This window comes from Euleptes europaea, chromosome 11 (genome assembly GCF_029931775.1).
Source record: "Euleptes europaea isolate rEulEur1 chromosome 11, rEulEur1.hap1, whole genome shotgun sequence".
NCBI lineage: Eukaryota > Metazoa > Chordata > Lepidosauria > Squamata > Sphaerodactylidae > Euleptes > Euleptes europaea.
In genome coordinates, this window is record NC_079322.1 from 5,949,706 (window position 1) to 5,977,646 (window position 27,941).

Sequence of the window (27,941 nt, forward strand, 5' to 3'; positions counted from 1 at the left end):
ACGGGCAAGACAAGTCATAGCTGTCATCTTTCTTTCAATGCACTGTATTGCCTATTTGACCAGTAAAGCCATCTGCTTGGAATCTGATTGTCTCTGTGGTGATTTCTGGTTCGATGGGTCAAGAGCTCACAGGATGCCAGTGGCCAGCAGGGCACCTGAAAGGCAAAAATGTCTGGCCCGGAGAGAGGATGGTGACTGGAAGGCTGTGTCCAGGCACCATGGCAGATGTTATCTGAGGAGGGGACCAGAAGACAAAGTACGCGGAGCAGCGGCAGTCTGAGTGGGATCTCTGACATGAAGACAGGGCCCCTGTTTCAGCAGTAGGGGCCCTGCTAGGAGGCCAGAAGAGCCCCCGCTTCAGGGGTAGGGCGCCGTGGCTGCTCGCGTTGTCCTGAAACGGGAAGTCTTCCTCCCAAGCCTCTCTTGGCCTGGCACAGCTGCCCCCTCCTCATGAAGAGCGGGTAGGTGTGTGTGGGGGGGGCCGGCATGTTTTCTAGAGCCTCGAAGGTGACGTGGGGCTCTCTGTGAGCAATCCGTTCAAACAAGCCGCTGGCAAGCAGTCGCGAGGAGAGAAAAAAGCCCGCTACGTTTTACGAGGGAGATTGTTGCAGAGGGTGCAGAGGAACATCCAGAGCTTCTCCTGTGGCAAGGGACGTGTGGCTGGTCTTTGAGGTGGCATGAGAGTGGTGGGGGGGTGATCCTTCAGGAGGGGCTGACTGTCGGCCCCCTGCATACTTGTGGACGTGTGTGCATGCGTGTGCCTCTTAACTGGGTGTGAGAGGTTGGTGTGAGGGTCGATGTGGAAAGCCGGGCAGCGCCCTTCTCTGGTGCCGGAGGGAGGGGAAGGGGTCCCCGGAGCTGCTGGCCAAGGATTCCAGAGCTGACCAGCGTCCGGCTTTCCTGCCACCACAGAGGAGGGCACCATTGCTGAGGGAGTTCAGGATGTGCTGAGGCTTTGCCCTTAGTTGGGCACTGTGATACAGGCTGGGATATCGGCTGGCATCCTTACAGCGGAGGAGGCAGGAAGGGCCGAAGGTGGCAGCGAAACCAGGATTTGTTGAGACAAACCACAATTGAACAATCAACCACAAAAAATAAACCATGATTCCGTGATATGTGTGAAACCAGCCCTAATATTTGTAAGTTTTGTGTAACTGAAGTCTAGTCAGGCTGAGAGTCGGTGAGGTATGGTGGTTATAGAGTGTCAGGACGAGGATCTGGGAGGCTCAGGTTTGAATCCCCACTCTGCCATGGAAACTTGTTAGGTAACCTTAGGCCAGTCAGACACCTAACCTACCTCTCAGGGTTGTTGTGAGGATAAAATGGAGGAGAGGAGAACGACAAAAGCTGCTTTGGGCTTCCATTGGGGTATAAATGAAGTAAATAAATAAAGTTATGCCTGGGAAAGGATACCATTAGGGAAAAGGAACGGGAGAACAAGCGGGAAGAGCTTATCCTGAACCAGAAACATGCTTAGCACACTTCAAGATTCCCTTTCCAAAACCATCCATTAAAAACCACTGCCATTTTCCAAACTCAGCTTTAAATCCGGCAGCTCCTCCAGGCCGCGCCCAAAACAGAAGCTGGTTAGCCTCTGGGGTGCTGAAAACTCCTCACGTTGACTTCTTTGGGGTGGGTGCCGCTTCAGAAGGACAATGGCTGAGGGAGCCGTCCCCGCCCCTCTGCCCGGTATTCCAGTTCACCTCCTGTAAAGTAGCGACCATCTAAAACAGGGTGCTCCTTGGAAAGCCTCTGCGCCCACAAGTGCCCACGCGGCTCTGCTGAGGGCCAAGATGTCAGTCCATCTGTCCATCCTTCAAAATAACATCCCTGGTGGAAACCATCATGTCCTAACAAACAGTTGATTGCACCATTTTTTTTTCTTTTTCTTTTGTTTTTACACCATTTTCTGTGTGTAGCACTTTAACTCTTTAAAGCATTATATTATTTCAGTCCATGCCACTCCCTGGTAAAGTAGGTCCAAATTATTAATACAGATGTGTCTGGGGGGGAGGGCTGAGAGAGACAGAGAGAGAGCAGGTTGCCCTAAGGCTTGCTTAGGGATTTCCTGGTTCATAGCTCAGTCTCTTAACCAGCACACTACCGCCCCCTTTTGCTGATAACAGATCCACGACTAGCCATGATGGCTTCTCTTGAAGCAGAACGTCGACGCAGGGTCAGAGTGCCTAACTTGCCTCCGTTTTGTCCTTTAGCTTCCCATCTCTCCACCGGCGCCAACCAACAATGAAGTTGGCCTGAAGAGCGCCCGATGCCATCGGTTCACCATGCTGGCTCTTCAGCTGGGCTGCTGACGGGGCCCAGCGAGCATGTCACGCTGCCCGCTTTCCACGCACGCTGAGAGAAAAGTGTGTCCCTGTGGCCCAGCTCACGATGCAGGCCCTGACAGCGGCTTCCGGCAATCGCAGGCCTGGAAAGGAACGTGGGTAGTCGTCGGCCGCTTAGACTATGGTTCGGCGAGGCCTCATGGCTTGGCTGTCTCGGGTGGGAGTTGCGCTGGTGGCTCTCTGCTGCTCAGTCTCGGTGCTCTACATGTTGGCCTGCAGCCCCAGAGGTGACCCGCGGCAGCTTGCCTTCCCCAGGCATGAGAGCCTGGCAGGAAAAGAGGAATACCAAGCTGCCATCCACGAGAGAGAGGGGCACCAGAAGGACTACATCAACAGCCTGAAGCAGCAGGTTGCCCAGCTGAAGGACGCCCTCCAGGAGAGGAGCAGGCAACTGACGGGCCTGCAGGGCCAGAGCAACGGCACCCGGGGAGCGGGGCTGGACCAGGTGCTCCCCAAGGGGACCCAGGCCGATCTCTTGAAGTTCCTGCATTCGCAGATGGACAGAGCCGAGGTGCGCAGCGGGGCAAAGCTGCCCAGCGAGTACGCAGCCGTGCCGTTTGAGAGCTTCACCCTACAGAAAGTGTACCAGCTGGAAACGGGCCTGACACGACACCCTGAGGAGAAGCCCGTGCGGAAGGACAAACGGGAGGATCTGGGAGAGGTGATCGAGTTGGGCCTGGAGACTTTAAACAGGCCAAAGGACCATGGCCACACAGGACAGCGGGTGTTTTCCGCCTCTGATTTCATAGAAGGTGCGTATTCTTCAGAGTTATGCCTAAAAACGTGGAGTTCCCACCTAGGTGAGAGAATTCCTTTTGACCCTCAGAAACCATTCGCTTCTACAGGCTTAGCAGTGGCTTCCTGCTGTCCTTTTGCTCAACTCAGCATGAAGGTGCAGGAAAATTCTAGGATTCAAAACAGATCAGCAGCGGCAGAGGGTCTCATGCCCCCCACGTCGTGCGCCAGGGAGTCACCTCGTTCTCAGGCGGAGGATTTTCACATAATTGTTTTGTTTTAAGTACTCCAACAGTCCCCCTAGAGGGGCTCCAAAGAGCCCCCTCTCTTCCATTTTATCCTTACAATAACCCTGCGAGATAGGTGAAGTTGAAAGTGTATGACTGGCCCACATCCAGTGCCAAATGCACATGGTGAGTTCTCTGCTTGGAACTCAGTTCGGATCCAGACCATGCAGGGAAAGGGGGCTTCAGCCCTCCCCCCCCATGCCATTTCCCCAAATGGCCCTGGGGGGGGGGCTACCATTCACCATACTGGGTAAATTTATATGAACTGAAGGCTATAGGTTTCCCCAAGTGGCCATTTTCTCCAACGGAACTGATCTCTGTGGTCTGGAGATCCCTTGTAATTCCAGGAGATCACCAGCCATCACCTGGAGGTTTAGTATAACACAATTACCTATGCTGAATTACCGGTAACTAAGTTAGCAACAATGACCAGCACTTGGGCTCCCCTTTTAGATGATTTCACAAATTTCACAAATTCCACAAAACACAATTGAATGCATTGTGTTATATGCTATATTCAAATGTAAAATAAATTGTGTTAATATCACACAGAACCATACTAAACAAACAATTCAGTACAAACTTCCAACACAAGTACAAGAAGGCAAAAATCAAAATAATGTCCGCAAAAAGTGGTAAAGTGGTGAACAGTGTCTCAAAACACTGGCCTCAGTCAGTAAAGGCTGCGAAGAACAAGACAAGTCCCTTATTTTCTCTTCCAGTAGAGTCACCAACTTGCACTTACTGCATGGGTAATTGCAGTTACCCTCGGGTAGGAAAACAAACACTCCACAAACTTTACACGCCAGGCCCCTGCTTTTGGTTGGACCTCTCATCAAATGAGTTCAGGCCTCCCCAAACCAAGAACCCTTCAATTGTGCCTGACCATGAATGGAAGAAAGAGGGAGGATAAGCTGCTTTGTGGTCAAAGGGAAGTTTCTGGTGACATCTGACAGGGGCTGTTGAAAGCCAGTGCTTAGGAGATGGTCCTGAGATAGGAGGAGGTGCATTTGAATAGAGCTTGGAGAGCGTGTTCCTTCCGCTGAGGGAAAGGGCCAGATATGTGGGCGCCGGTGAAGAAACAGTAGTTTGGGAAGAGCTGGAGAAGGAGGGATGTCAACTTCACTCCGAGCTGGTTGGAAGAGCAGCCCGTGGGCCCCTCGCTCACACTCTGGGACGAGCGCTCTGCCGCTTGGTGGGAGTGGGAGAGCCGTGGATATGGGTGGTCGCTAACAGTCCTCTCCTGCTCATTCTCCTCACAGGCATCTACCGAACAGAAAGAGACAAAGGTACCCTGTATGAGCTGACATTCAAAGGAGACAAGAACCACGAATTCAAGCGAATCGTCCTATTCAGGCCATTTGGTCCCATCTTAAGAGTAAAGAATGAAAATCTCAACACGGCACGCACCCTTGTGAACATCATTGTCCCGCTGGCTAAAAGGGCTGGGAAGTTTCAGCAGTTCATGCAGAATTTCAGGTTGGCCTGTTTCTATCCAGATTTGCTTACCTGCGCCACTTACATAACGCATCAGCATTGTGTTTATTATTTATTGCCCTTTAAAAAAAAAATGCTGCCCTTCCTCAAAGGAGCTCATACATGGTTCCCCCTCCCTCCCTTTGCACCCTCACAACTACCCTGTGATGTACGTCAGGGTGAAAATGACTGATCCAAAGTCATCCAATGAGTTTCATGGAGAGCAGGGATCTGAACCTCGGTCTCCCCTGTCCCAGACCAGCAACTGACCAGGGGTGGAAGTCCATAAAGCTGGTTGTGTGACTCTGACTGAGGGCCAAAGTACATGTTGTCCTTGACATGAATTTGTCACAGCAACTCCTGTGTAAAAGTGCAGCAGGGGCTAAATTCAGACTGGGACCATGGCTCAGCGGGAGGGGCTCCTCCCTCCCTCTTGCGCTGTTTGGGTGGGGGTGGGGTGGTATTGTGGAGCTGAACACACATCTATGCAGCCTTCCGATGGGGAAATAATGCCCCATCACACATAGCAAGTACCGATTATATGATACTTTGCAAACGTTTTAATGCAAAACAAATATTACAAATGGGTTTACATGCTGCATAAAATTATTGGGTTGAAATTAAATCAAAAGAGTTTCCATCTAGACATTAGGAAGAATATTCTAACAGAGCGGTTCCTCAGTGGAACAGGCTTCCTCAGGAGGGGATGAGCGCTCCTTCCCTGGAGGATTTTAAGCAGAGGCTAGATGGCCATCTGTCAGCAATGCTGATTCTTTGACCTTAGGCAGTTCATGAGAGGGAGGGCACCTTGGCCATCTTCTGGGCATGGAGTAGGGGTCACTGGGGGTGTGGGGGGAGGTAGTTGTGGATTTCCTGCATTATGCAGGGGGTTGGTTTAGATGACCCTGGTGGTCCCTTCCAACTCTATAATTCTATATAGTCAACAATCCTCGTCTGACAGCCGTATTATCAACCAGTACAGGACTACTTGCCCTGACCTGGATGGCCCAGGCTAGCCCAGTCTTCTCAGCTCTCAGAAGCTAGGCAAGGTCGGCTCAGGCTTTTATTTGGATGGGAGACCTCCAAGGAATACCAGGACCATGGCACAGAGGCAGGCAATGGCAGGCTGTCTCTGTTTGCCTCTTGCCTTGAAAACTCCACGGGGTCACCATAGGTCAGCTGTGACTAGACAGCAAAAAGGAAGAGGGGGATACCTTCTAGTACAATAACTAAGAATATTTCAGACTCCTTAAGCCCAGAACATTGACCCCTTCCTTATTCCCCATCCTCTTATGTAGCTGACAATGGTCAGAACTTGTTTGAGCCATAATTCTAAATGATTATTTATTGTCGAAGGCTTTCACGGTCAGAGTTCATTGGTTCTTGTAGGTTATCCGGGCTGTGTAACGGTGGTCTTGGAATTTTCTTTCCTGACGTTTCGCCAGCAACTGTGGCAGGCATCTTCAGAGGAGTAACACTGAAGGACAGGGTCTCTCAGTGTCAAGGGTGTAGGAAGAGTGTACACCCTTGACACTGAGAGACACTGTCCTTCAGTGTTACTACTCTGAAGATGCCGGCCACAGTTGCTGGCGAAACGTCAGGAAAGAAAATTCCAAGACCACGGTTACACAGCCCGGATAACCTACAAGAACCAACGATTATTTATTTATTACTATTTTTAAAAAGACAGTGATAGTGATGTTATATTGGTCTAGTAGGGGAAATGATGGTTGAGTGAGGAAAATTTGTAGAAAAATGCTGTGTGGAATCTCTTTAACAGCACCCCTCCCTCCCCCTTCTCCTCCTTGAAAGATAAATTTGAAAAAGCAAAAAGAATCCACCCTTTTCTTAGGCTTTTACAAAGCTAAATCACGGGTGTGGGGGGGAATGCTGGGAGGGCCTCTGGATTCCGATGCGTGCACAGGATGGGGAAATGCCAGCGCACCCCTTCCCCTCACAGCCCACTAGAACTGTGTATCCAGATGATGAATGTATCTGAGCATGTTTTGAGTTGCAGCATTTTTCTGATAAGAGCCGGCAGTTCCATCAAACACTCTGGTAGACATTCTTAAGCTTTCCAAAAAGAAGAATGTGACGGTCGGCTCCCCCCGCCTCCCCACACTTCTGCTTCTGAAGCCACAGCAGGACAGACTACTGCCGGGTCAAGAATGAGGAGAAACGGGTGTGTGTGTGTGAGGGCGGCTGAGGGGAAGCGCCGAGATGCCCAAGTGGTCCCTGCTTTTCTCTGAGAGAGACTGGCAGGTCTGAAAACGTGTCCGTTTATATCTGTTCCAGGGAAATGGGCATCCGACAGGATGGAAGAATTCATCTCACTGTCGTTTACTTTGGGAGAGAACAAATGAGTGAGGTCAAAGGAATCCTAGAGAACACCTCCAAGTGAGTCAGCTGACCTTCTGATGCTGGTCTTCGTCCAGCAGCCAGGGCCAAAATGCTCGTTGGCTTCTTTCCCTGGTCTTCTCATGAGTAGTTCAGTTCTGAAAAGACAAGAGCTGCTGGGGTTCAGGGCTCTCTGGCCTCTGAGCTGGAAGCCCCTTGCGCGAGAGGATTGGCAGTGGGTTTCAGTGATGAGTGGAAACCACTCTGCACATGCTCAGTGGGCTTCCTCCTGCATCATCACAGAGCCCCAGTCTTAATGACAGGCTCTGGGGCTGGGCATTGTGGGTCCTGCCTCTGATGAGCTTTCTCTATGCAGAAGCAATGCCAGTTCAGAGATGTGTCCGTTGCAGTCGCACTGTTGCATTTCGTAGCAGAGCAGCTGCAGCCAAAGCAGCAAAAACAAACTAGCCGAAGGCCAGCTGCCAGGAGACATAGACATCTGCGTATGCTCAGGAGATTCCAGAAGGGATGGGATATTGAGAGCCCCTGAGTGATGGTGAAGGGTGTGCGTGGAGAGAAATGGGCCTGTACGTTTAGAGAAACTTGGACAGAGAAATGTTCAGGTAGTGGGTGGGGAGGGGTTTCTATATCAGCCTCCCTACTGCCACCTCCTTACAAGCCCTCCACTTGTATGCTCTAATAGGCAGGGACCCGACTCTCCTGTGGATCATAAAAGCGGCACAGTGGGGCCAGGCCAAGGGAAGAGAGTGGTTTCTGCATGCCAGGCTAATTCCCCAGTACAGAAAAAAAACATAACCTCCCCCACACACCCACAAAGGGGGACGGGGAAAGTCAGATGGAGGCGTGTGCATACCCTGGACCCTTCAATGTCTCCAGCATGGGTCCCCCTCTCTGTGAGCAGAGACCCGCTGAAGCAGGCAAACCAAGGGCTGCTAGCCTCACCCCATAATACTTCCCTGCTGTACACACTTGTTACAAGGACTCATAGAATCATAGAGCTGGAAGGGACCACCAGGGTCATCTGGTGAGACCATGAGTATTGAGCGCTTTGGGGAAACATTCATTCAAAACAAATATTGTGGTCTGAATTTGCCACACAAAAATTTGGTTGTCTAAACTTCTTGGCTGCCAGTGCCTAGCCGGGGACTTCACCTGGCAAGGAAAGGCTCCCCGCAGACCTTAGCAGAGCAGCAAGATCAAACCCCCACCTACAGATAACAGGAACACATCAAAGGCATGTTAAATCCAATCTCCTTTTACGTATTATCAACCAGATGATGAGCCGTCACAACAGACTAGGTTTTTGCATTATGGCAAATGATCTTGTTTGTCGTGCAATTAATGTGTTTTTATGTAGCATATTTTTATTCCACTTTTCTCCTGGGGAGGGGAGATCCACAGAAAGGAAAAACAAAACCAGCAAGAAAGGGAGGGGAGGCTTCCAATGGTCAAGCAGGCCGTCTCTTTCTGCAAGCTGATCTTCTGCCCAGCTCTAGGCTAAGCGAAGAAGGACCCCAGCCCATGGGCTCACACCCAAGGCCTCGCGCCTCTGCCACCCAGGCCTGATACACCTGTGTGCAGAGAGGAACCTCATCACTCTTCTGCAGCATTTAAAGGCAAAGTGGTGAGAGCCAAATAAAACATGTGATTCCTCCTCATAGATCAGCACACTTCAAGAATTTCACCTTTATCCAGCTGAATGAAGAGTTCTCAAGAGGGAAAGGACTGGAAGTTGGTGCTCGCGTCTGGAAAGGGGGCAACGTGGTTCTCTTCTTCTGCGATGTAGATATCTACTTCACTGCTGAATTCCTCACCACATGCAGACTCAATACTCAGCCAGGTAGCACTATATTGTGGTCTGTTTCAAAGGCACATGGCATGTTTTAATTGGGAAATTAAATATTGTAAGGCATTGCTGAAATGGAAGAGAGTTACCTATGCAAGTTACATGTGTTTTGGGCTGTGCTCTGGAAAAGCCCAGAAAGTGCTTGCCTCGAATCCTGTCCACTCTCCTCCTGTGTTTGAGTGGCTGTCTGCTTTCCCTTTAAATACCTGGGATGTTTATCCAATCAAATGGTCATCCAGTGCTTTTAATTTCAAAATGTTTGTTTACTCTGGTTTAAACATTTTGAAATCTGTTCAGAGGAGGGGGGAAATTGACTTTGTGACTGACACATTAAGACCAATCGTTCATTCGTTCATTCATTCATTCATCACATTTTCACCCTAAGGAGCTCTAAATCATGTGCCTGGATGGACCTCTCTCTTTTTTTTCTCACAACAAACTTGTGAAATAAGTTAAGCAGAGAGAGAATGACTAGCCAAGTTTGCCTAGTGAATTTCAAGCAGGGATTTGAACCTAGGTCTCCCATTCTGTCCAATACTAACTACAACTGTGGCTGTTCACTTTGTCTGAAATAGCTTTCAATACCACAAATAAAAAGTTACTACCTTGCTGGATCAGGGGAATGCAGTAGACATAGTTTATCTAGATTTCAGTAAGGCTTTTGATACGTTTCCCCATAATATTCTTGTTGACAAATTGGGAAAATGTTATTTAGATCCTGTTACTGTTAGGTGGATCTGTAATTGGTTGACAGATCACACCCAAAGAGTGCTTGTTAATGGTTCCTCATCCTCTTGGAGAGGAGTGACTAGTAGAGTGCCTCAGGGATCTGTCCTGGGCCCTGTGTTGTTCAACATCTTTATAAATGATTTGGATGAAGGAATAGAGGGGATGCTTATTAAATTTGCAGATGATACTAAATTGGAAGGGGTAGCAAATACAGTAGAAGACAGAGCCAGGATATAGGATGACCTTGACAAGCTGGAGAATTGAGCTAAAACCAATAAAATGCATTTCAACAGAGATCAATGTAAAGTTCTGCATTTAGGTAGGAAAAATCAAATGAATAATTATAGGATGGAGGAGACTTGTCTTAGCAGTAATGTGTGTGAAAAGGATCTTGGGGTCTTAGTAGACCAAACACTGAACATGAGTCAGCAGTGTGATGCAGTAGCTAAAAGGGCAAATGCGATCTTGGGCTGCATCAACAGAAGTATAGTGTCCAGATCACGCTTTACTCTGCTCTGGTTAGACCTCACCTGGAGTACTGTGTTCAGTTTTGGGCACCGCAATTTAAGAAGGACGTAGACAAGCTGGAAGGTGTCCAGAGGAGGGCAACAAAGATGGTGACGGGTCTGGAGACCAAGTCCTATGAGGAAAGGTTGAAGGAGATGGGTATGTTTAGCCTGAAGAGGAGAAGACTGAGAGGGGATATGATCACCATCTTCAAGTACCTGAAGGGCTATCAAATAGAGGATGGTGCCGAGTTGTTTTCTGTTGCCCCAGAAGGTCGGACCAGAACCAACGGGTTGAAATTAAATCCAAAGAGTTTCCATCTAGACATTAGGAAGAATTTTCTAACAGTTACAGCAGTTCCTCAGCGGAACAGACTTCCTTGGGAAGTGGTAAGTGCTCCTTCCCTGGAGGTTTTTAAGCAGAGGCTAGATGGCCATCTGTCAGCAATGCTGATTCTATGACCTTAGGGAGGGAGGGCATCTTGGCCGTCTTCTGGGCATGGAGTAGGGGTCACTGAGGGTGTGTGGGGGGTAGTTGTGAATTTCCTGCATTGTGCAGGAGGTTGAACTAGATGACCTTGGTGGTCCCTTCCAACTCTATGATTCTATGATAAGCAAAGAAGAAAGCAATAACAGCCACAAACTCATCATCTAATAACACTGGAATTTTCTCAGTTCAGCCTCATCATGGCAAGACCCTCTGGAAAATAACCCTTTTAGCGAATATGTAGAAGGTTAATAAAGATGGCATTTTATGGATCTCCTCCATGAACCAGTGGAGGGCTACAGTTGCCAACAGCCTGGAGAAAAATGCCTGTCCCTTTAGTAGAGGCTGAAGGGGATGTTATTTAGCAGATGATGTCATTTACTTCCATGCCATGAAAAGCTTCAGCTGCCCGTTTGTACACACTAACCATCTCTTAAAGGGGCATGACATTTTTTCTCCAGGTTGTTGATAACCCTAATTGAGAACAAACAACATCTACCATTGGAAGATTTCCCTTGCCAGCCAGCAGGCATCACTATGAGTGATGGATGAGTGGATCAGAGACTCATCAGATGTAAGTGGATACAGGGAGAGGCGCGTGGGAGGCTGCAAAGGGCTTTATGGGGGAGAGCTGGCACATTGCATTGGACTTGGAAGTCCACCTGTTAATCAGTGAAGCTGTTCCGAGCCTGGACTTCTATGTCCACAGTGCTCCACCCCCATATGAAGGTGAGCAGCTGCAGCCCTGAAGCTGGGTCTAGCCCTGGTCATCCGACCCAAGCTTCTGCTCGAAGACCTCTAATGAGGGGAAGCTCAGCTTCTCCCCAAGGAATGGGGCCCGTTGTCAAATCGCTCTCCCCCATGTTGCTCCTAATGTTCGACTAAAATCAACTCTCAGATATCTTAAGCCCATTTGTTATCCATCAGTGGACAAAGGCATCTTTGTCTGGATCGTGTCTCTTCCTTGCTCCATGGGCAGGGCATATGCAATTTTTTAATCCACTATCCTGAGGAGATGTCTGAAACACACACTCTGCCATGCACTGCCCGCTCTGTGGAGGTTCAAGCTTCTCCCACCTTGCTTAGTAGAAAAGCAGGAGAAAATGCCAAGGCACCCTCAAAAACCAACAGCTGCCCCTCTGCCTCCCACTTGCTGGTGGTGGCAGCAGGGACAAAGCTGTTCTGGAGGGAACGTCCCACGGCAGAAATTGGAGTTAAGCTGCCATGAGAGGACAGTTTTGCTGCTCCTCCCTCCAAGACCCTGGGACATGCTGCCATGCTGGTGCCTGTTCTTTTGCTGTGGCTCTCCTCTCCCCTGCCAAAGCATCCCTTTCGACACCGCCTGGCCAGAGATCCCAGCAAGCAGCAGTGCTGAAAGGCCCTCCATCATTCCCTTCCCCTCTGCGATAACAGCCCCGTAGGTACCATTTGTGGATACCTCCGTTGCTGGGATTGTTTTCCAGTGCAATTATTCCCAAAAGACGGGAATGGCACTTTCACAAGGAAGCCCACAAAGCCTCCAGCCGTGCCCTCAGAGCAACGGCTACCTCTTCTGTCTTCTCAGGGCGGAGAGGACCTACTGGACGCAGCTTCTGTCCCAGTCAGGGCCAAACAAGATCTCCTTCAGATCTGAATTCTCCACAGGTGCCATCCTGGACTGCTCACATCATCGTTTGCCACAACCTCTGGTGGAAACACTCGAAAGTGGACCACCTGTCCTCTGCTGGATCAGGGGAATGTTGTGGATATAGTTTATCTTGATTTCAGTAAGGCCTTTGATAAGGTTCCACATAATATTCTTGTTGACAAGTTGGTAAAATGTGGTTTACAAGAGCCCCGTGAAGCAGAGTGGTAAGCTGCAGGACTGCAGTCAAAAGCTCTGCTCACGACCTGAGTTCGATCCCGGCAGAAGTCGGTTTCAGGTAGCCGGCTCAAGGTTGACTCAGCCTTCCATCCTTCCAAGGTCGGTAAAATGAATACCCAGCTTTCTGGGGGTAAAGTGTAGACGACTGAGAAAGCCCATGGCAAACCACCCCATAAACATAGTCTGCCTGGTAACGACATTATGACCCAGTGCTTGCACAGGGGACTACCTTTACCTTTAAAATGTGGTTTAAATCCTATTAGTGTTAGGCAGATCCGTAATTGGTTGACAGATCGCACCCAAAGAGTGCTTGTTAATGGTTCCTCACCCTCTTGGAGAGGAGTGACAAGTGGCGTGCCTCAGGGATCTGTTCTGAGCTAGGGGGTCTTAGTAGACCATATACTAAACATGAGTCAGCAGTGTGATGCAGTAGATAAAAAAGGCAAATGCGATTTTAGGCTGTATCAACAGAAGTACAGTGTCAAGGTAACCCAAAGTGATGGCATCACTTTACTCTGATCTGGTTAAGCCTCACCTAGAGTATTGTATTCAGTTTTGGGCACCAAGTTTAAGAAGGATGTAGACAAGCTGGAACATACAAAGAGGAGGGCAATGAAGATGGTGAGGTTTCGGGAGACCAAGTCCTGTGAGGAAAGGTTGAAGGAGTTCGGTATGTTTATCCTGGAAAGCAGATGATTGAGAGATGATATGATAACCATCTTCAAGTACTTGAAGGGCTGTCATATAGAGATGGTGTGGAGTTGTTGTCTGTTGCCCCAGAAGGTCAGACCAGAACCAACAGTTTGAAATTAAATTCAAAGAGTTTTTGGCTAGACATTAGTAATAACTTCCTGACAGTTAGAGTAGTACCCCAGTGGAACAGGCTTCCTCAGGAGGCGGTGGGCTCTCCTTCTTTGGAGGTTTCTAAGAAGAGGATAGATGGCCATCTGTCAGCAATGCTGATTATGTAAACTTATCTGGATTCAGCGTTTGTTTCTTGGCTTGGCTCCAGCCTGCTGCTGCCTCCAGGCACCCCATCAGAGTGTCTACTGCATTACCTGATTCCAGTGGTAAGGAGAGCAAGAGCTGTATCCCATCAGTGCGCTAGCGAGCACTTTCTGTCCCCAGACATCATTGATATTGGTCTTGATAATTGGTCACATCCAAAACCACCAGGAGTTGAACTACCACAGCCTACTGAAGTGTTTGTAATTGGTTATAAGTACTGACATCCTTTGGGTCCTTTCTGCCACCATAAATGCTTTTGTAGGTACTTTTCTACCCCCATTCAATAGAATTTGGCCTTGTGGTAGGATTATACCCCCAAGTACAATATACGTGGGGGTCCAAAGAAGCCTTTTCAACAAAGGCCTCTTTTATTCTTTTACTGCAGTAAGAATTCTTCCTTCTTAGGGAAACATCCGTTTTAGACCTGGCAGGTTGTTGGCAATACATCCAGCATAATCATATTCTAGTTGTTTCTTGAATGTTCTGTTCTGCACTATGGAGTGTTTCTTCTTTGTTTTAGAGGTTTTTTTAAAAGTAGAAAACCACACATTGAACATTACACCTACAACTCTCAAAGATACTAGTTCTGAACACCCAAGAGCAGAAATATATCTCAAATGCAGCAAAATATGAAAAGTAATGTTTCCCCCCCAATACTATTGCTTCTAGGAAAGAAGGTATTTTATCCTGTTCTTTTCAGCCAGTATAACCCAAGCCTAATTTATGGGCACCATGATTCCATCCCTCCCCTAGAACAGCAACTGGTAAGTAGATGGCTTTAAAGCATTTCATCTCAGATTGCAAAAAGACTAATTATGTATCTTTAGGATGCTAGGGTTGCCAGGTCCCTCTTCACCACTGGCAGGAGGTTTTTGGGGTGGAGCCTGAGGAGGGCGGGGTTTGGGAAGGGGAGGAACTTCAGTGAAATAGAATCCAGTTGCCAAAGTGGCCATTTTCTCCAGGTGAACTGATCTCTATCGTCTGGACATCAGTTGTAATAGCAGGAGATCTCCAGCTAGTACCTGGAGGTTAGAACAATACAAGGCAGCACAAAGGCTCACTATTAAACAAAAATGTATTTGCAAACACAAAACAGCATATATACAACACATGTGACAGTGGAGTATAGGTGAGAGAACAAACATACAAAAATCCTATCTGACCATATATATATATACACGTGCGTAAGTGCCGAAATGTCCAAGAAACAGCATAAAAACGCTAAGAACACTTATGCAGTTCACAACAGACAAGGTTGGCGTATCAACAGTAGTATAACAGGGCAGAATCCAATGGAGCAGGACGCGGATTCTAGATATTTCCATCGTTTCGATATGCTTCATCAGCTATCCGTTGTAGATATTTACTGCAGATTAATTCTCCAAAAAGACTATGGATGGTAGAATCTTAAGAACAGACCTCCGCTGGTTCAGTCTTGCTTCTCCTAGTCGGATGATCCCTCCCCTCCCTAAACCCTGCCCTCCTCAGGCTCTGCCCCCAAAACATACCACTGGTGGCGAAGAGGGACCTGGCAACCCTAGATTACAGGCTAAGGCCTTTGATAATGGTATGGAAGCCTGGTTTACTCAGAAGAGTAACTTAAAATTAATGAGAAAAATAGGAAGGGATGCTGACTAGTACAGGAAGAAATCTTATGGTCTGTGCAGGACCTGATTGTTCCAGAGAAGTCTGCAAGGAAGTCTTTTAAAGAAATGGTGCTAGTTGTTCAACAACATTTATCTTCAGATTATAGCAAAGGTTCATATTTCCCAAGATTTATTCACTTATTCTTTTACTTCATTTTTAGCCTGCGTTTCTCATTGAGACTCAAAGCAGATTACGAAGTTTTAAAAAATAATTCCAATCACAGCAAGTAGTCCCAGTAGACATTGCAGGAGGACTAAGATTACCAAATTGGGAAACAGTGGAAACAACAACAATAACTGAAGTGCCTGGTTGTCTTATAGAGTCCAATGATAGACAACAAGGAGGAGGTTAAGTTAAAAGCAACAGTTCTTTATTTAGCTAAACACAGACCTGGGGTGAAATAACCACAGATAAGATGCAGGGTTACTCACCAGAGAACAAAGGAAACTCAGTATCATTTATGCATTCGAATGGGGCAGGCCCATAGCTGCTGACAAGCAGATTGATACACAAAAGCACCAATACACATTAGGTGTCTACTCCCCTTTAATTAGCATAGCCTATAGATATTGCCCAAAGGCGTTCACTGAACGAATGCTTGATCTCGTTAGGAAGTAGAAAACACATTCCTAAGGAGAGAGGTAATTCAGAGACAGCTTTCTCTACTGGTGAGAGGCAGTACCAAGCAGTGTATGATTTCTTGGCTCAAAGGCTTCTGGATGCCAACTTCCCCAAAGCTTCCATGTGTGTGCATATGAGTACATAGTATTTTATACCAGCCCTTATATCTGGGCATTACATAACTAAAACCACACAAAAGGACGGACTAAGGCATGGCATGCCATAATGCAGAAAGTGGGTTCCAAAGGTAGAAAGGTGGCTGATGAACAGCAGCAAGGTGAAACATGCCAGTCAGGTGGTCTTGTCACCCAGTGGTTGCTGCCAAGCCTGAACCTACAAATCCTCCCTCAAAGGCCAAAGGTATGTAGAAAGATCTGTCTTGTCCATTCACAGATCCAGCTACTGGATTTAAGTATCCTCAGATTTGGCTGGCTTTGCTATTAGAATACACTTGGGGCCCCCCACAAGAACTTGTGGGAAGTATCTCATTTTCCCCTCCCGCACTAATTCCTCTTTCTCTTTCCAGAAAGCCCCCATAGCCTCTCCCCTGTTGCTGCCTTCTCTCCTTCCCAGCAAACCTCCATCCTATATCTACATATCTGTCTTCGGCTTTCCCTCCAACACCCAGCAGCCTCCACCTAGGAGAACAATGGCCCAGTTGTGTGGTGATGGCCACTGGGCCAGGCCCACTTGCGTGGTTGGGACCCCTCAAGGGCTGGGGGGGGGGGGGGCTCACATTCCCCTGTATCCCTCTCCCTGCACTATTTCCTCTTTCCCTCCTTTGGCAACTCCCATATATTGAACACATGTGAAGCTGCCTTATACTGAATCAGCCCCTTGGTCCATCAAAGTCATTATTGTCATCTTGGTCTGGCAGCGGCTCTCCAGGGTCTCAGGCAGAGGTCTTTCGCATCACCTACTCGCCTAGTCCCTTTAACTGGAGATGCCGGGGAATGAACCTGGGACCTTCTGCATGCCAAGCAGGGGCTCTATCATTGAGCCACAGCCCCTCCCATTTTCCACTTTCCCTGTCTCCTTCTCAGCCATTCACCAACCCACCTTTTATCTCCTTCCCATCTTCATCTATATTTATTACTAGCGGTACCCGGCCACGCGTTGCTGTGGCCCAGTCTGGTGAAATGGAAAGGAAAGAGAAAGCGCACTTTTCTAATATGTTTAATTTCGCAATGCTTGTGGGTATACAATATTTTTTGTGGTTCCATTGTCTGTGCAGATATAGAGATTGTCTGGTTTGGCGACTCTAGAACACGCAACATATAATTGTCCATGTGAGAAGCAATCCGTGTCTAGTTCTAAACCGCACAATTCTAAAGACTGGCTCTGAGCTTTGTTGATGGTGATTGCAAACGCCAATCGAATTGGGAACTGCAATCTCTTAAATTGAAATGGCATATCCGTTGGAATGATAGGAATGTGAGGAATGAGGACATCTTCACCTTTGAAAGGTCCTGTCAAGATTTCCTAGTTACAGTTTGCTACTTCTCTGGTCTCATGCAAGAAAACCGAGGAATAAAAGCTAGCTAGCTAGCTAGGACTTGACGTCAAGCATAATGTGTGTGGATTTTTGGTCCAGTCTTAGAGCATCCCAACCACATTTGCCCCCACAACAAGATGGCAAGACCTTTGTACACAACCTCTTTTGAACCACTCCTTTTGCTTGCCTCAGATTTCTCCGTCTTCTACATAAAGTGAAGAAAAGTAATAGCATAAAGAACTGATATGAAAAGTTAAGAAGCTGTTGAACTGTAGCAAGCAGCCAGGCCTAGAGGAGTCAGGAAAGTTGCATCGTCGGGTTGCCAGGTCCTCTCGAACCATCAGTGGGGGAGAGGGGGATCTTACCAGACTAAAATGAGGCCTAGGCTTCAACGTCTCCTGCGGGATGGCATCACTTCCGAAAGTGAAATCATCACATTGATGACGATGAGGGAGACAGTCTGGTATTTGGGCTGTTTTTACCATAGAGGTTTTCCTAAATACCAGCGCATCACCACTATCGTTACCTGTGTGATGTCAAGACCTAGGCCTCATTTTAAGCTTGGTAAGACCCCAGCTAAGCGAGCCCCATGGCGCAGAGTGTTAAGCTGCAGTAGAGCAGTCAAAACCTCTGCTCACGACCTGAGTTCGATCCCGACGGGAGTCAGTTTCAGGTAGCCGGCTCAAGGTTGACTCAGCCTCCCATCCTTCCGAGGTCGGTAAAAAGAGTACCCAGCTTGCTGGGGGTAAAGGGAAGATGACTGGGGAAGGCACTGGCAAAACCACCCCGCAAACAAAGTCTGCCTTGGAAACGTCGGGATGTGACGTCACCCCGTGGGTCAGGAATGACCCAGTGCTTACACAGGGGACCTTTACCTTTAAGAACATAAGAACATAAGAAAGGCCCTGCTGGATCAGACCAAGGCCCATCAAGTCCAGCAGTCTGTTCACACAGTGGCCAACCAGGTGCCTCTAGGAAGCCCACAATCTAGACAAGTGCAGCAGCACCATCCTGCCTGTGTTCCACCGCACCCAAAATAATACCCATGCTCCTCTGATACTTAAGACCCAAGCTGGACAGCTCCAGGGGGAGGGGGCCCAACACAGTGGGGGGGGGGGGGCGTCTGGCAACGCTAGTCGGGTGGTATCAAGTCACTCAGATGCCCCAGTAAGTCCTCCCTCAAAATCCAAAACACCCCTCGAAAGAGCCCTGACTCTCCCTCTGCCTTTTACTGACATAAACGAAGCCTAGAATGATATGGTTGCCTAGCAACAGACACTGAGGACTTCTGTTTCTTAAAACTATCACATGAACACATGAAGCTACCTTATAGTGAATCAGGCCCTTGGTCCATCAGAGTCAGTGTTGTCTACTCAGACCAGCAGCGGCTCTCCAGGGTCTCAGGCAGAGAGGTCTTTCAGATCACCTACTTGCCTGGTTCCTTCAACTGAAGATGCTGCTGGGGATTGAACCTGGGACCTTCTGCATGCTGAACAGAGGCTCTGCCACTGAGCCATAACCCCTCCCCATCGTGTTGGTTTTTCTTTTAAAAAACATACACACATATAAGAAGAAGAAGAGTTGGGTTTTATATGCTAACTTCCTCTACCACTTAAGGGAGACTCAAACCAGCTTACAATCACCTTCCCTTCCCCTCCCCACAACAGACACCCTGTGAGGTAGGTGGGGCTGAGAGAACTCCAGAACTGTGACTAGCCCAAGGTCACCCAACTGGCTTTGTGTGTAGGAGCAGGGAAACAAATCCAGTTCACCAGATTAGCCTCCGCCGCTCATGTGGAGGAGTGGGGAATCAAACCCTGTTCTCCACATCAGATGCCACCGCTCCAAACCACTACTCTTAACCACTACACCATGCTGATATGTGTGTGTGTGTGTGGGGGGGTGTATCAGATTTTTCTGCAAACTGGAGTGTTTTCCAGATTTGTTTCCTCTTTTCCCTTTCCTGAAAGCCCCCATAGCCTCTCCCCTTTTCCTGCTTCCTCCTCTCTTTCCCAGCCAACAGTGAACCTACCTTTATCTGCCCCGTCTTCAGCTCCCCTCTCCCAGCAGCTTGTACCTAGGAAAACTATGACCCAGTTGTGTGACGCTGGCCACTGGGCCAGGGTCACATGCATAGTAAGCCGTCTTCAAGGAATTAAGGAGGGGCATCTCACTTTCCCCTGTATCCTTCTCCTCACACAATTTCCGCTTTCCCTCCTCCTGGCAACCCCATGTCCTCTTCCCTTTCCCTGCCTCATTCTTTCCTTCTCAACCATTCACCAGCCTACCTGTTATCTTCCTACCATCTTCAGCTCTACTTATTATTTATTTACTTCATTTGTTTCCCGCCTTTCTCTACAGTGGGGACCAAAGCAGCTTTGGCGTTTTTCGGGTTTGTAAAAAGGTCTATCTTGCTTGTCTATCCAGTCACTGGACTTACGTATCGTCAGATTTGGCCAACTTGACTATTAGGTTATATGATAGGATGATATGTGATGATATCATATAAATGATATTATAGGTTAGTAGTGTGGGGGCCTTCCGGACCTCCTCAGACAGGCCATTCCACAGGTCGCAAGCCACCACAAAGAATGCACCTGAGCAGGCAGTTGCTGATCTGCCAGGTGGCACCTTCAGAAGGTGAGCAAAGCTCATCTACATTACAAGCTTGGTTAATAGTCATTCCCTCTCTGTACAAATCTTGAGGCCTTTCATTCTGTTTCTATGATTCTGTGAGTAGAACAGGATAAAACAGCAAATACTGGAATATGACTGGATAACCAGTGTGGTGTAACAGTTTAGAACGTTGGGCTACAATCTGGGAGACATGGGTTCAAATCCTATCCGGCCATTCTTGGAGGAAGGATGGCATAAAAATGGATAGAAATGGAAGCAAATTGTCAGAGATCTAGTATACTATTTTGAGAGATAGGAGGGTCACACCATTCAAAATTTCTGAGGAAGGCTCCAAAAAGTGGTGGGCTGTGTTTGAGCGGCCGAGGATCTCAAAGAAAGCCTTCTCAGTCTCCTCACTGAACTACAATTTCTAGAACTCTTTGGAGATAGCAGCATCAGCTTTCCATTGGGTTTACACCACCTTCTGAGCTCTTTCGCAGAGTATTGCTGTTCTGAGAGTCTGACTATTAATTATAGCAAGTCCAAAGTGATGCAGTTTTCTAGGTCCTCATGTCAACAGATACATCTTTGGCATGTTAATGGTCATTTTAATGAACAGGTTACCCAGTTTAAATGTCTGTCGGCTAAAGGAGTTGCCGGGGTGGAATTTGCCACCTTCTTCTGTGTTAAATTGATATATGTCGGCTGGCAAGAGTCTGGCATGGATTGGCTTAGCAGCAACCAGCCGATTACTGCATTACTAGTCAACCTGAGAAGTTTCATTAGCGTTCTAGCTACATCAGACACTGACGGCAACGTCAATCCAGCGCCAGTTTGACACAAGCTTTTCAATTTGAGACTGGCAACTATTTCACAGGAGCGAAGGCCCAGGCTAGCCTGATCTCGTCAGATCTCAGAAGCTAAGCAGGGTCAGCCCTGGTGAGTATTTGGATGGGAGACCACCAAGGAATACCAGGATTGCTGTGCAGAGGAAGGCACTGGCAAACCACCTCTGTTAGTCTCTTGCCTTGAAAACCCCATAAGGGGTCGCCATAAGTTGGCTGCGACTTGACGGCACTTTACACTCACACACAATTTATTTCACTGTGCTCTACGAAGACTTGGTTTATATGAGAAGCAGCCGTGACACCAGACCGTCCTCCCTTCCAAGAGAGGTTTAACTGGACTACATTGTTGTATTGTTAGGACTGTAACTATACATACATATACACACATATATATACATATATACTTTGCATAGTTATCTTCACATGCACAAATAGTCTTTAGTTATTTAGATATAGATCCAGTGTGTGTGAATTATTTAATACATTTTGTTCACATGGTCTAATGTGCTGTTGTAATGTAACGCATGCAGACACTGTCGGGACTAGGGTTGCCAGGTCCCTCTTCGCCACCGGCAGGAGGTTTTTGGGGCAGAGCCTGAGGAGGGTGGAGTTTGGGGAGGGGAAGGACTTCAATGCCATAGAGTACAATTGCCAAAGTGGCCATTTTCTCCAGGTGAACTGATCTCTATTGGCTGGAGATCAGTTGTAATACAGGAGATCTCCAGCTAATACCTGGAGGTTGGCAACTCTAATTGGGACAAAGATGGGAGGGCAGCAAAAGCCAGGTAAGGGATGGTTAAGGGATTGCCCAAGACGAGAGTTGTCTAGGATTATGTTATTTTATATGGTCTCTCTCTCTCTCTCCGCACACTAATGTACATTTTCCTCTTGCAGATTGTTAAAAAGGAGACTGGATTTTGGAGAGACTTTGGGTTTGGAATGACTTGCCAGTACCACTCTGATTTTATCAACATTGGTAAGAAATTTTGCTTCTATTAAATTGGCCTGTTATGTATATATGATGTTAGACTTCCCTATGACACCATATTCTGCCCATTTGTTTTTCTGTTCTTCCAGAGTTGGACATTTGTCTGTTTTTCACTTTGCTGCAAATATTATTCTTGCCGCTGTTACCATATATTTGAATAATTCATTATAAATTTTTGGCACACTGCTTGGTAATATATTTATTAGCATACTTTTAGCATCCAACTCAAACTTAATTTTTAAAATCTTTCGCATTTCATCAAGGATCTCTACTCAATATTTTCTTGCTTTCTTCCATGACCACCACATGTGATAGAAAGGTGCATCCATACTTTGGCATTTGCAACAATTCCCACTGTATTTGCTATTGGTTTTCGCTATATCCTTGGGCGAAACATACCATCTATAAAACATTTTATTCCAATTCTCTTGGGCAGCCCATTCCTGAAGGGGGGGGGAGTGAATCCGTGGTGGTTAAGAGCAGCACAGCCACGCTGCCACCTCAGAGGCTCCCTGGCTGCTGCAGAGGAAAGAAGGGATTTTTAAAAATAAAATACAGGGGAAATGGGGGAAATGCCCCATAGGGGACAGTGAGGGGGTTTCCCGGGGCGAAAGGGCTGTGGAAGCTGCCTAGAGGCAGTGTAGGTGCCACTTTATTCCATTCTGTAAACTTGATTTATTTTAGTCCATAAATCCTCCCATTGCTTCATATATATGTTTTCTCCAAAGTTTTGCATCCGTTTTATCATACAATTTTTCACCTGTTCTGTCTTAGTATCATATTGCAATAGTTTTGTAAAATTTTCATACCTTCTTTTGCATGTATTGTTTCCAATTTTAATGTCCTTTGGTTGGGATCAATAATCCATTCCGTCAACCAAACTGGTGCAGTTGCTTGACAGTACAGCTATATATTTGGTACTGATAAACCACCTCTTTTTTTTCATCTTGTAATATTTCGAATCTTACTCTTGCCTTTTTCTACTCCAGATGAGATTGTTGATTGTTCTCTGCCATTCTTTTAAAGTTTTTTCTTCTGTATAGATAGGTAACATTTGAAATAATAAAGTTAGCTTTGGTAATATATTCGTTTTAATTGTGGAAATTCTTCCTAACCACAAAATTCTTAACTTTTTCCATCTTTGCAAATCTTCTTTGATACTTGTCCAGATTTTTTTGATAGTTGTCCTTAAAAAGTATGTGTGAGTTAAGTGCCATCAAGTCGCTTCCGACTCATGGCGACCCTATGAATCAGTGTCCTCCAAAATGTCCAATCTTTGACAGCCTTGCTCAGGTCTTGCAAATTGAGGGCTGTGGCTTCCTTTATTGAGTCAATCCATCTCTTGTTGGGTCTTCCTCTTTTCTTGCTGCCCTCAACTTTTCCTAGCATGACTGTCTTTTCCAGTGACTCTTGTCTTCTCATAATGTGACCAAAATAAGATAGCCTCAGTTTAGTCATTTTAGCTTCTAGGATCAGTTCAGGCTTGATTTGATCTATAACCCACTGATTTGTTTTTTTGGCAGTCCACAGAATCCATAACACTCTCCTCCAACACCACGTTTCAAAGGACTCTACTTTCTTCCTATCAGCTTTCTTCAATGTCCAGCTTTCACACCCATACAGTACATAGTAATAGGGAATACGATGGCATGAATTAACTTAATCTTGGTGGCCAGTGATACATCCCTACACTTCAGAATCTTTTCTAGCTCCTTCATGGTTGCCCTTCCCAGTCTCAATCTCCTTCTGATTTCTTGGCTGCAGTCTCCCTTTTGGTTGATGAAATCCAGCTTTCCTAATTATATGTTCTGCATATAGATTGAAGAGATAGACAAGGATGTATTTTATCTCCCTAACACCTTTGCCAATTGGAAACCATTCAGTTTCTCCATATTCCGTTCTAACTGTGGCCTCTTGTCCAGAGTACAGGTTGCACATCAAAACGATCAGATGTAGTGTCACACCAATTTCCTTTAAAACCAGCCATAGCTTTTTGTGATCCACACAGTCAAAAGCTTTGCTGTAATCTATGAAACACAAACTGATTTTCTTCTGAAATTCTCTCGTATGCTCCAGTAACCAACGTATATTTGCAATATGATCTCTAGTGCCACTTCCTTTTCTGAATCCAGCTTAACATCAGGCATTTCTCGTTCCATATATGGTGACAGCCTTTGCTGTAAGATTTTGAGCATCACTTTACTTGCGTGAGAAATTAATGTGATGGTTCGATAGTTGCTGCAATCTTTGATGTCTCCTTTCTTGGGAATTGGAATGTAAATGGATTGTTTCGTTTTCTATATCTGTTGGCATATTCTTGTCAATATTTTCATGGACTCCATTTCTGTGGCTTGGAATAGCTCTATTGATATCCCATCTGCTCCTGGTGATTTGTTTCTCCCAATTGCTCTCAGTGCAGCTTTCACTTCACTTTCTAAAACTGTAGGTTCTTCTTCAAAAGATTTTTCTTGGAAGGAATCTGTCATCTTTTCATCTCGTCTGTATAGTTCTTCAGTGTATTGTTCCCACCTTTTCTTTATTTTGTCCTGTTCAGTTAATATATTTCCATGGTGATCATTCAGCATGCCTAACCGTGCTTTAAATTTCCCTTTGATTTCTTGGATCTTGTGGAACAGATCTCTTGTTCTTCCTTTATTGTTGTTCTCTTTCTTTACACTGGTTATTATAATAGTTCTCTTTGGTCTTTTATGCATGGGCTGGATCTCCCTGCTTGGACCTGGGTTCATTGCACATTAAAGCAACCAAGGTTGGGGGAAACTGTATGCATTGGCTTGAATGATCAGGGACGAAACTGTGTGCTAATCGAACCATGAATACAGAAAAGCAGTCTCCCAAGCTCAGTCCTTCTTCTGTGCAGTACTAACCAGGGTTAGCTGTAGTGGCACTGCCATTGTCTACGAAAGACCCTCCACCAGTGTCACCTTCCATTACTGCTGCTGCCCAGTCGCTAACCATCAAGGATTCCTCTGCCGTCATCACCACTGGAACTGCCTGTTCTTTTCTGCTGATGTGGCCATTGATCCCTTAAGTGGGTGGATGCATCTTCGTCTGGTGTCTCAGCTGTGACCATTCTGTCTTGAGTGACTCTGCTAGTTTAGTCACTTGATAGAGTCTAGACCCCTTACGGCAGGGATGGGGAACCTAAGGCCCGGGGGCCGTATGCGGCCCCAAGGCCATTTTTTGGGGCCCTCGGGAGCTCCGGGGCCCTGCCACGGAGGCGGGGCGTAGGGCGGTCCTCCCCGAGGGTGTTCCTGGGGCTGCGGCTTACAGGGGCGCTGCAGTGCCCTTTGGACCTCCTCTCGACGACTGTCGGCTGTTGGTCGGTGAGAGGGGAGGGGGAGGGATGCTTCCCCTAAGGCTGCCCCCTACAGCCGCGGCGTGCAGGAACACCGCGGCACATTGTAAGCCCCTCTCGCTGCCTGTCGGCTGTTTTGCAGAACATACGTTCTGATTGTTTAGCTTCTGGGGACTGCCAATGATGAAAAAGCGGCTTGCGAAATAGGATATTTACCGGAGACCTATTTTGGCTTTCACCTACGCAGCTTACAGGACCTAGAGTCGTACACATCTTCAAGGACCTAGAGTCTCACGGACGAGTTGATGCATTTCCAAATGGAATTTACACATGTACTGCATTTTATTGCATCACTTGTAACCTTGTACAGATTAATGTGTGTGCATTTCATATTTTGATTAGACTTAATAGCATATTTTTGTCTGTAATTGTTTTCTTGCCATAAGTGCTTGAGATTTCCAGTAGCATTTGCTTGGGGCACTAGATCTAATTGATTGCCAAAACCTCCAGGTGGTGGCTGGAGACCTGGCAACACTAGCCTCTTCCCTCCCCCTACCGGAAGATCTACACCTGGTATGGCCCCCAAATGATTTTATAAATGTGCAAATGGCCCTTGGCAGGAAAAAGGTTCTCCACCCCTGCCTTACGGTATTGCTCTCAGCTTCCCTGACACACACAAACCCCCTCACCACATTAAGGTATGCATCCAAAAGGAGACTTAAAAGTATTCTGTCCATAAATTCCTAAATATTTTATTGTTTTTCTGGTTATAGCACATTCCGGGTTTTTTTTTCTGTTTCCTCCTGTTTTTGTTGCTGATCACTTTGGTCTTTTCTCTCTCTCTCTCTCTCTCTCTCTCTCTTTCTCTCTCTCTCTCTCTATCTATCTATTGGCACTGGCAAACCACCTCTGTTAGTCTCTTGCCATGAAAAAACCCCCAAAAAGGGGTTGCCATAAGTCGGCTGCGACTTGACGACACTTTACACACACACACACATACACACACACACACACACACACACACACACACACACACACACACGTTTTGTTACTGATATTACGTCGTCTATGTAGCATTCCATTTTATACTCCTCTTTGTCAATTTGGTCTGCTAAGGTATATTATAGTTGATAAATATTTATAGTTATTAAAAGAAGAGATTAAAAAGGTAGTTTAATAATGCTAATTGTCAATTAAATTTTGCATTCAATGTCAATATCAGTTAATTTTGATCACAAACCAAAATTTTGTCTCATAATAAAAATATAAATTAAAAATGATTGAAAATATCATTTTATAAATGAAAAATATCAGCAGATGGCAGCAGAGATCTTTTTAAATCACTAATAAAAATCCCTTTAACATTCCCAATGAGTGAAGCAGGTCCATAAAGTTTTTTGTTTTGTTCCATTCAAAGAGTATTTTCTGAAAGTTCTTAAACAGGGGGAAAATAAAAATAAAAAACCACTGTTTATAAATCCTCTTCTTTGAGCTCTGGACTATAGATGGTAATTATAAAATCCAAGAGTGCTTTTAAACCAGGTGGCAATTTAGTTCAATTAATTTAGATTTGTCTTTTGCAGATAATAAACATAAATGTCCAAAACTGCTGAGCTGTTTAGGCTTTCAAAATTCATTCATGGTTCCTACTTATCATGCCTTGCTGAAAATTAAATGCTAGAAAGTCTCTAGCCTTTAAGGTTTAATTAGTTCTTCTATGAGGAATAAATAATAAAATAAACTCCTTATGTAGGAAGAGAGAAAAACAAAGAAAAATAGCTTCTATAAACAGTTTACATTCGGTGTACAGCTATCTTGCCAATATGCTGGAATATCTCGTCTCATAAATTTGATTACTTCCTCTAAAAGATAGCATAGAGTCTATTAAGCCAAATAGGAGAGTCCGAGGTTCCAAGTTGTTTCAAGTTGAGAATTTCCAGAAGTATAAGTCAGGAATAAGTTCTGATTAACAGATAAAAAGCCAAGGCAGACCCTGTAGCTGCTTGCTATCACCTTTCGTACGGCCCCCAGTGACTTCAGTGCCTCAGAGAGATGGAAAGACTCCTTGGAAAACGAAAACCTCATCTTTTCAGCACACCAGTCAGTGGGGCTGGGGTTAATTAATAATTCTGCCTGGCATTTTGATGCCCCCGTACCGGAGACACAAGAAAGCACATATTAAAATGTGCTTTCAATCGGTCGCCATCTTGGCTTCTCCCCCAAATTACTGATTTTAAACTGGTGGTTTTGATATATTTCATTGTGTTTTGTTGCTGTTTGCGTTGTAAGCCATCTTGAATTCCTGTAAAATAGAAAGGTGGCTAATAAATATTTAAAATAATTAATTATTTCTCATAACAGCTGGCCCCCAAAAAGCCTTTTTCAATCTGTGTTTCCCCCCATGAACTTTTGCTACATATCACTATTTAAGTATGCTTTTTATTTTATTTTTAGGAGGATTCGATCTTGGAATTAAAGGCTGGGGAGGAGAAGATGTACACCTGTACCGGAAATACCTTCGCAGCAACCTCATTGTGGTCAGAAGTCCTGCCCGGGGCCTTTTCCACCTCTGGCATGAAAAATTCTGTCTAGATGAGTTGACCCCAGAGCAATACAAGATGTGCATCCAGTCCAAAGCCATGAATGAGGCTTCGCATGGCCAGCTTGGGATGCTGGTCTTCAGGAAGGAGATTGAGGCTCATCGGCGCAAAAAGAAAGCTGCCATGAAGACAAACACAAAAAAAGTCTGACTCGTTTCAAGATGGAAAG

At 46.3% G+C, this 27,941-nt stretch overlaps 1 protein-coding gene across 1 annotated transcript; it reads left to right on the plus strand.

Moving 5' to 3' along the window:
• The first annotated feature begins 2,466 nt into the window (after window positions 1-2,466).
• CSGALNACT1 (chondroitin sulfate N-acetylgalactosaminyltransferase 1) lies at window positions 2,467-27,922 on the plus strand. The gene is made up of 7 exons (XM_056857850.1): window positions 2,467-3,097; window positions 4,630-4,846; window positions 7,139-7,240; window positions 8,863-9,041; window positions 14,311-14,405; window positions 21,763-21,844; window positions 27,627-27,922. The coding sequence occupies exons 1-7, from the start codon at window positions 2,467-2,469 to the stop codon at window positions 27,920-27,922; spliced, it is 1,602 nt and encodes a 533-aa protein (XP_056713828.1).
• Window positions 27,923-27,941: the final 19 nt, after the last annotated feature.

Coding starts and splice junctions, on each gene's coding strand:
- CSGALNACT1 (XM_056857850.1), top strand. CDS start 2,467: ATGGTTCGGCGAGGCCTCATGGCTTGGCTGTCTCGGGTGGGAGTTGCG. Junction 9,042..14,310: donor CAGACTCAATACTCAGCCAG/GTAGCACTATAT, acceptor TATTGCTTCTAG/GAAAGAAGGTATTTTATCCT. Junction 14,406..21,762: donor CTCCCCTAGAACAGCAACTG/GTAAGTAGATGG, acceptor TTCCTCTTGCAG/ATTGTTAAAAAGGAGACTGG.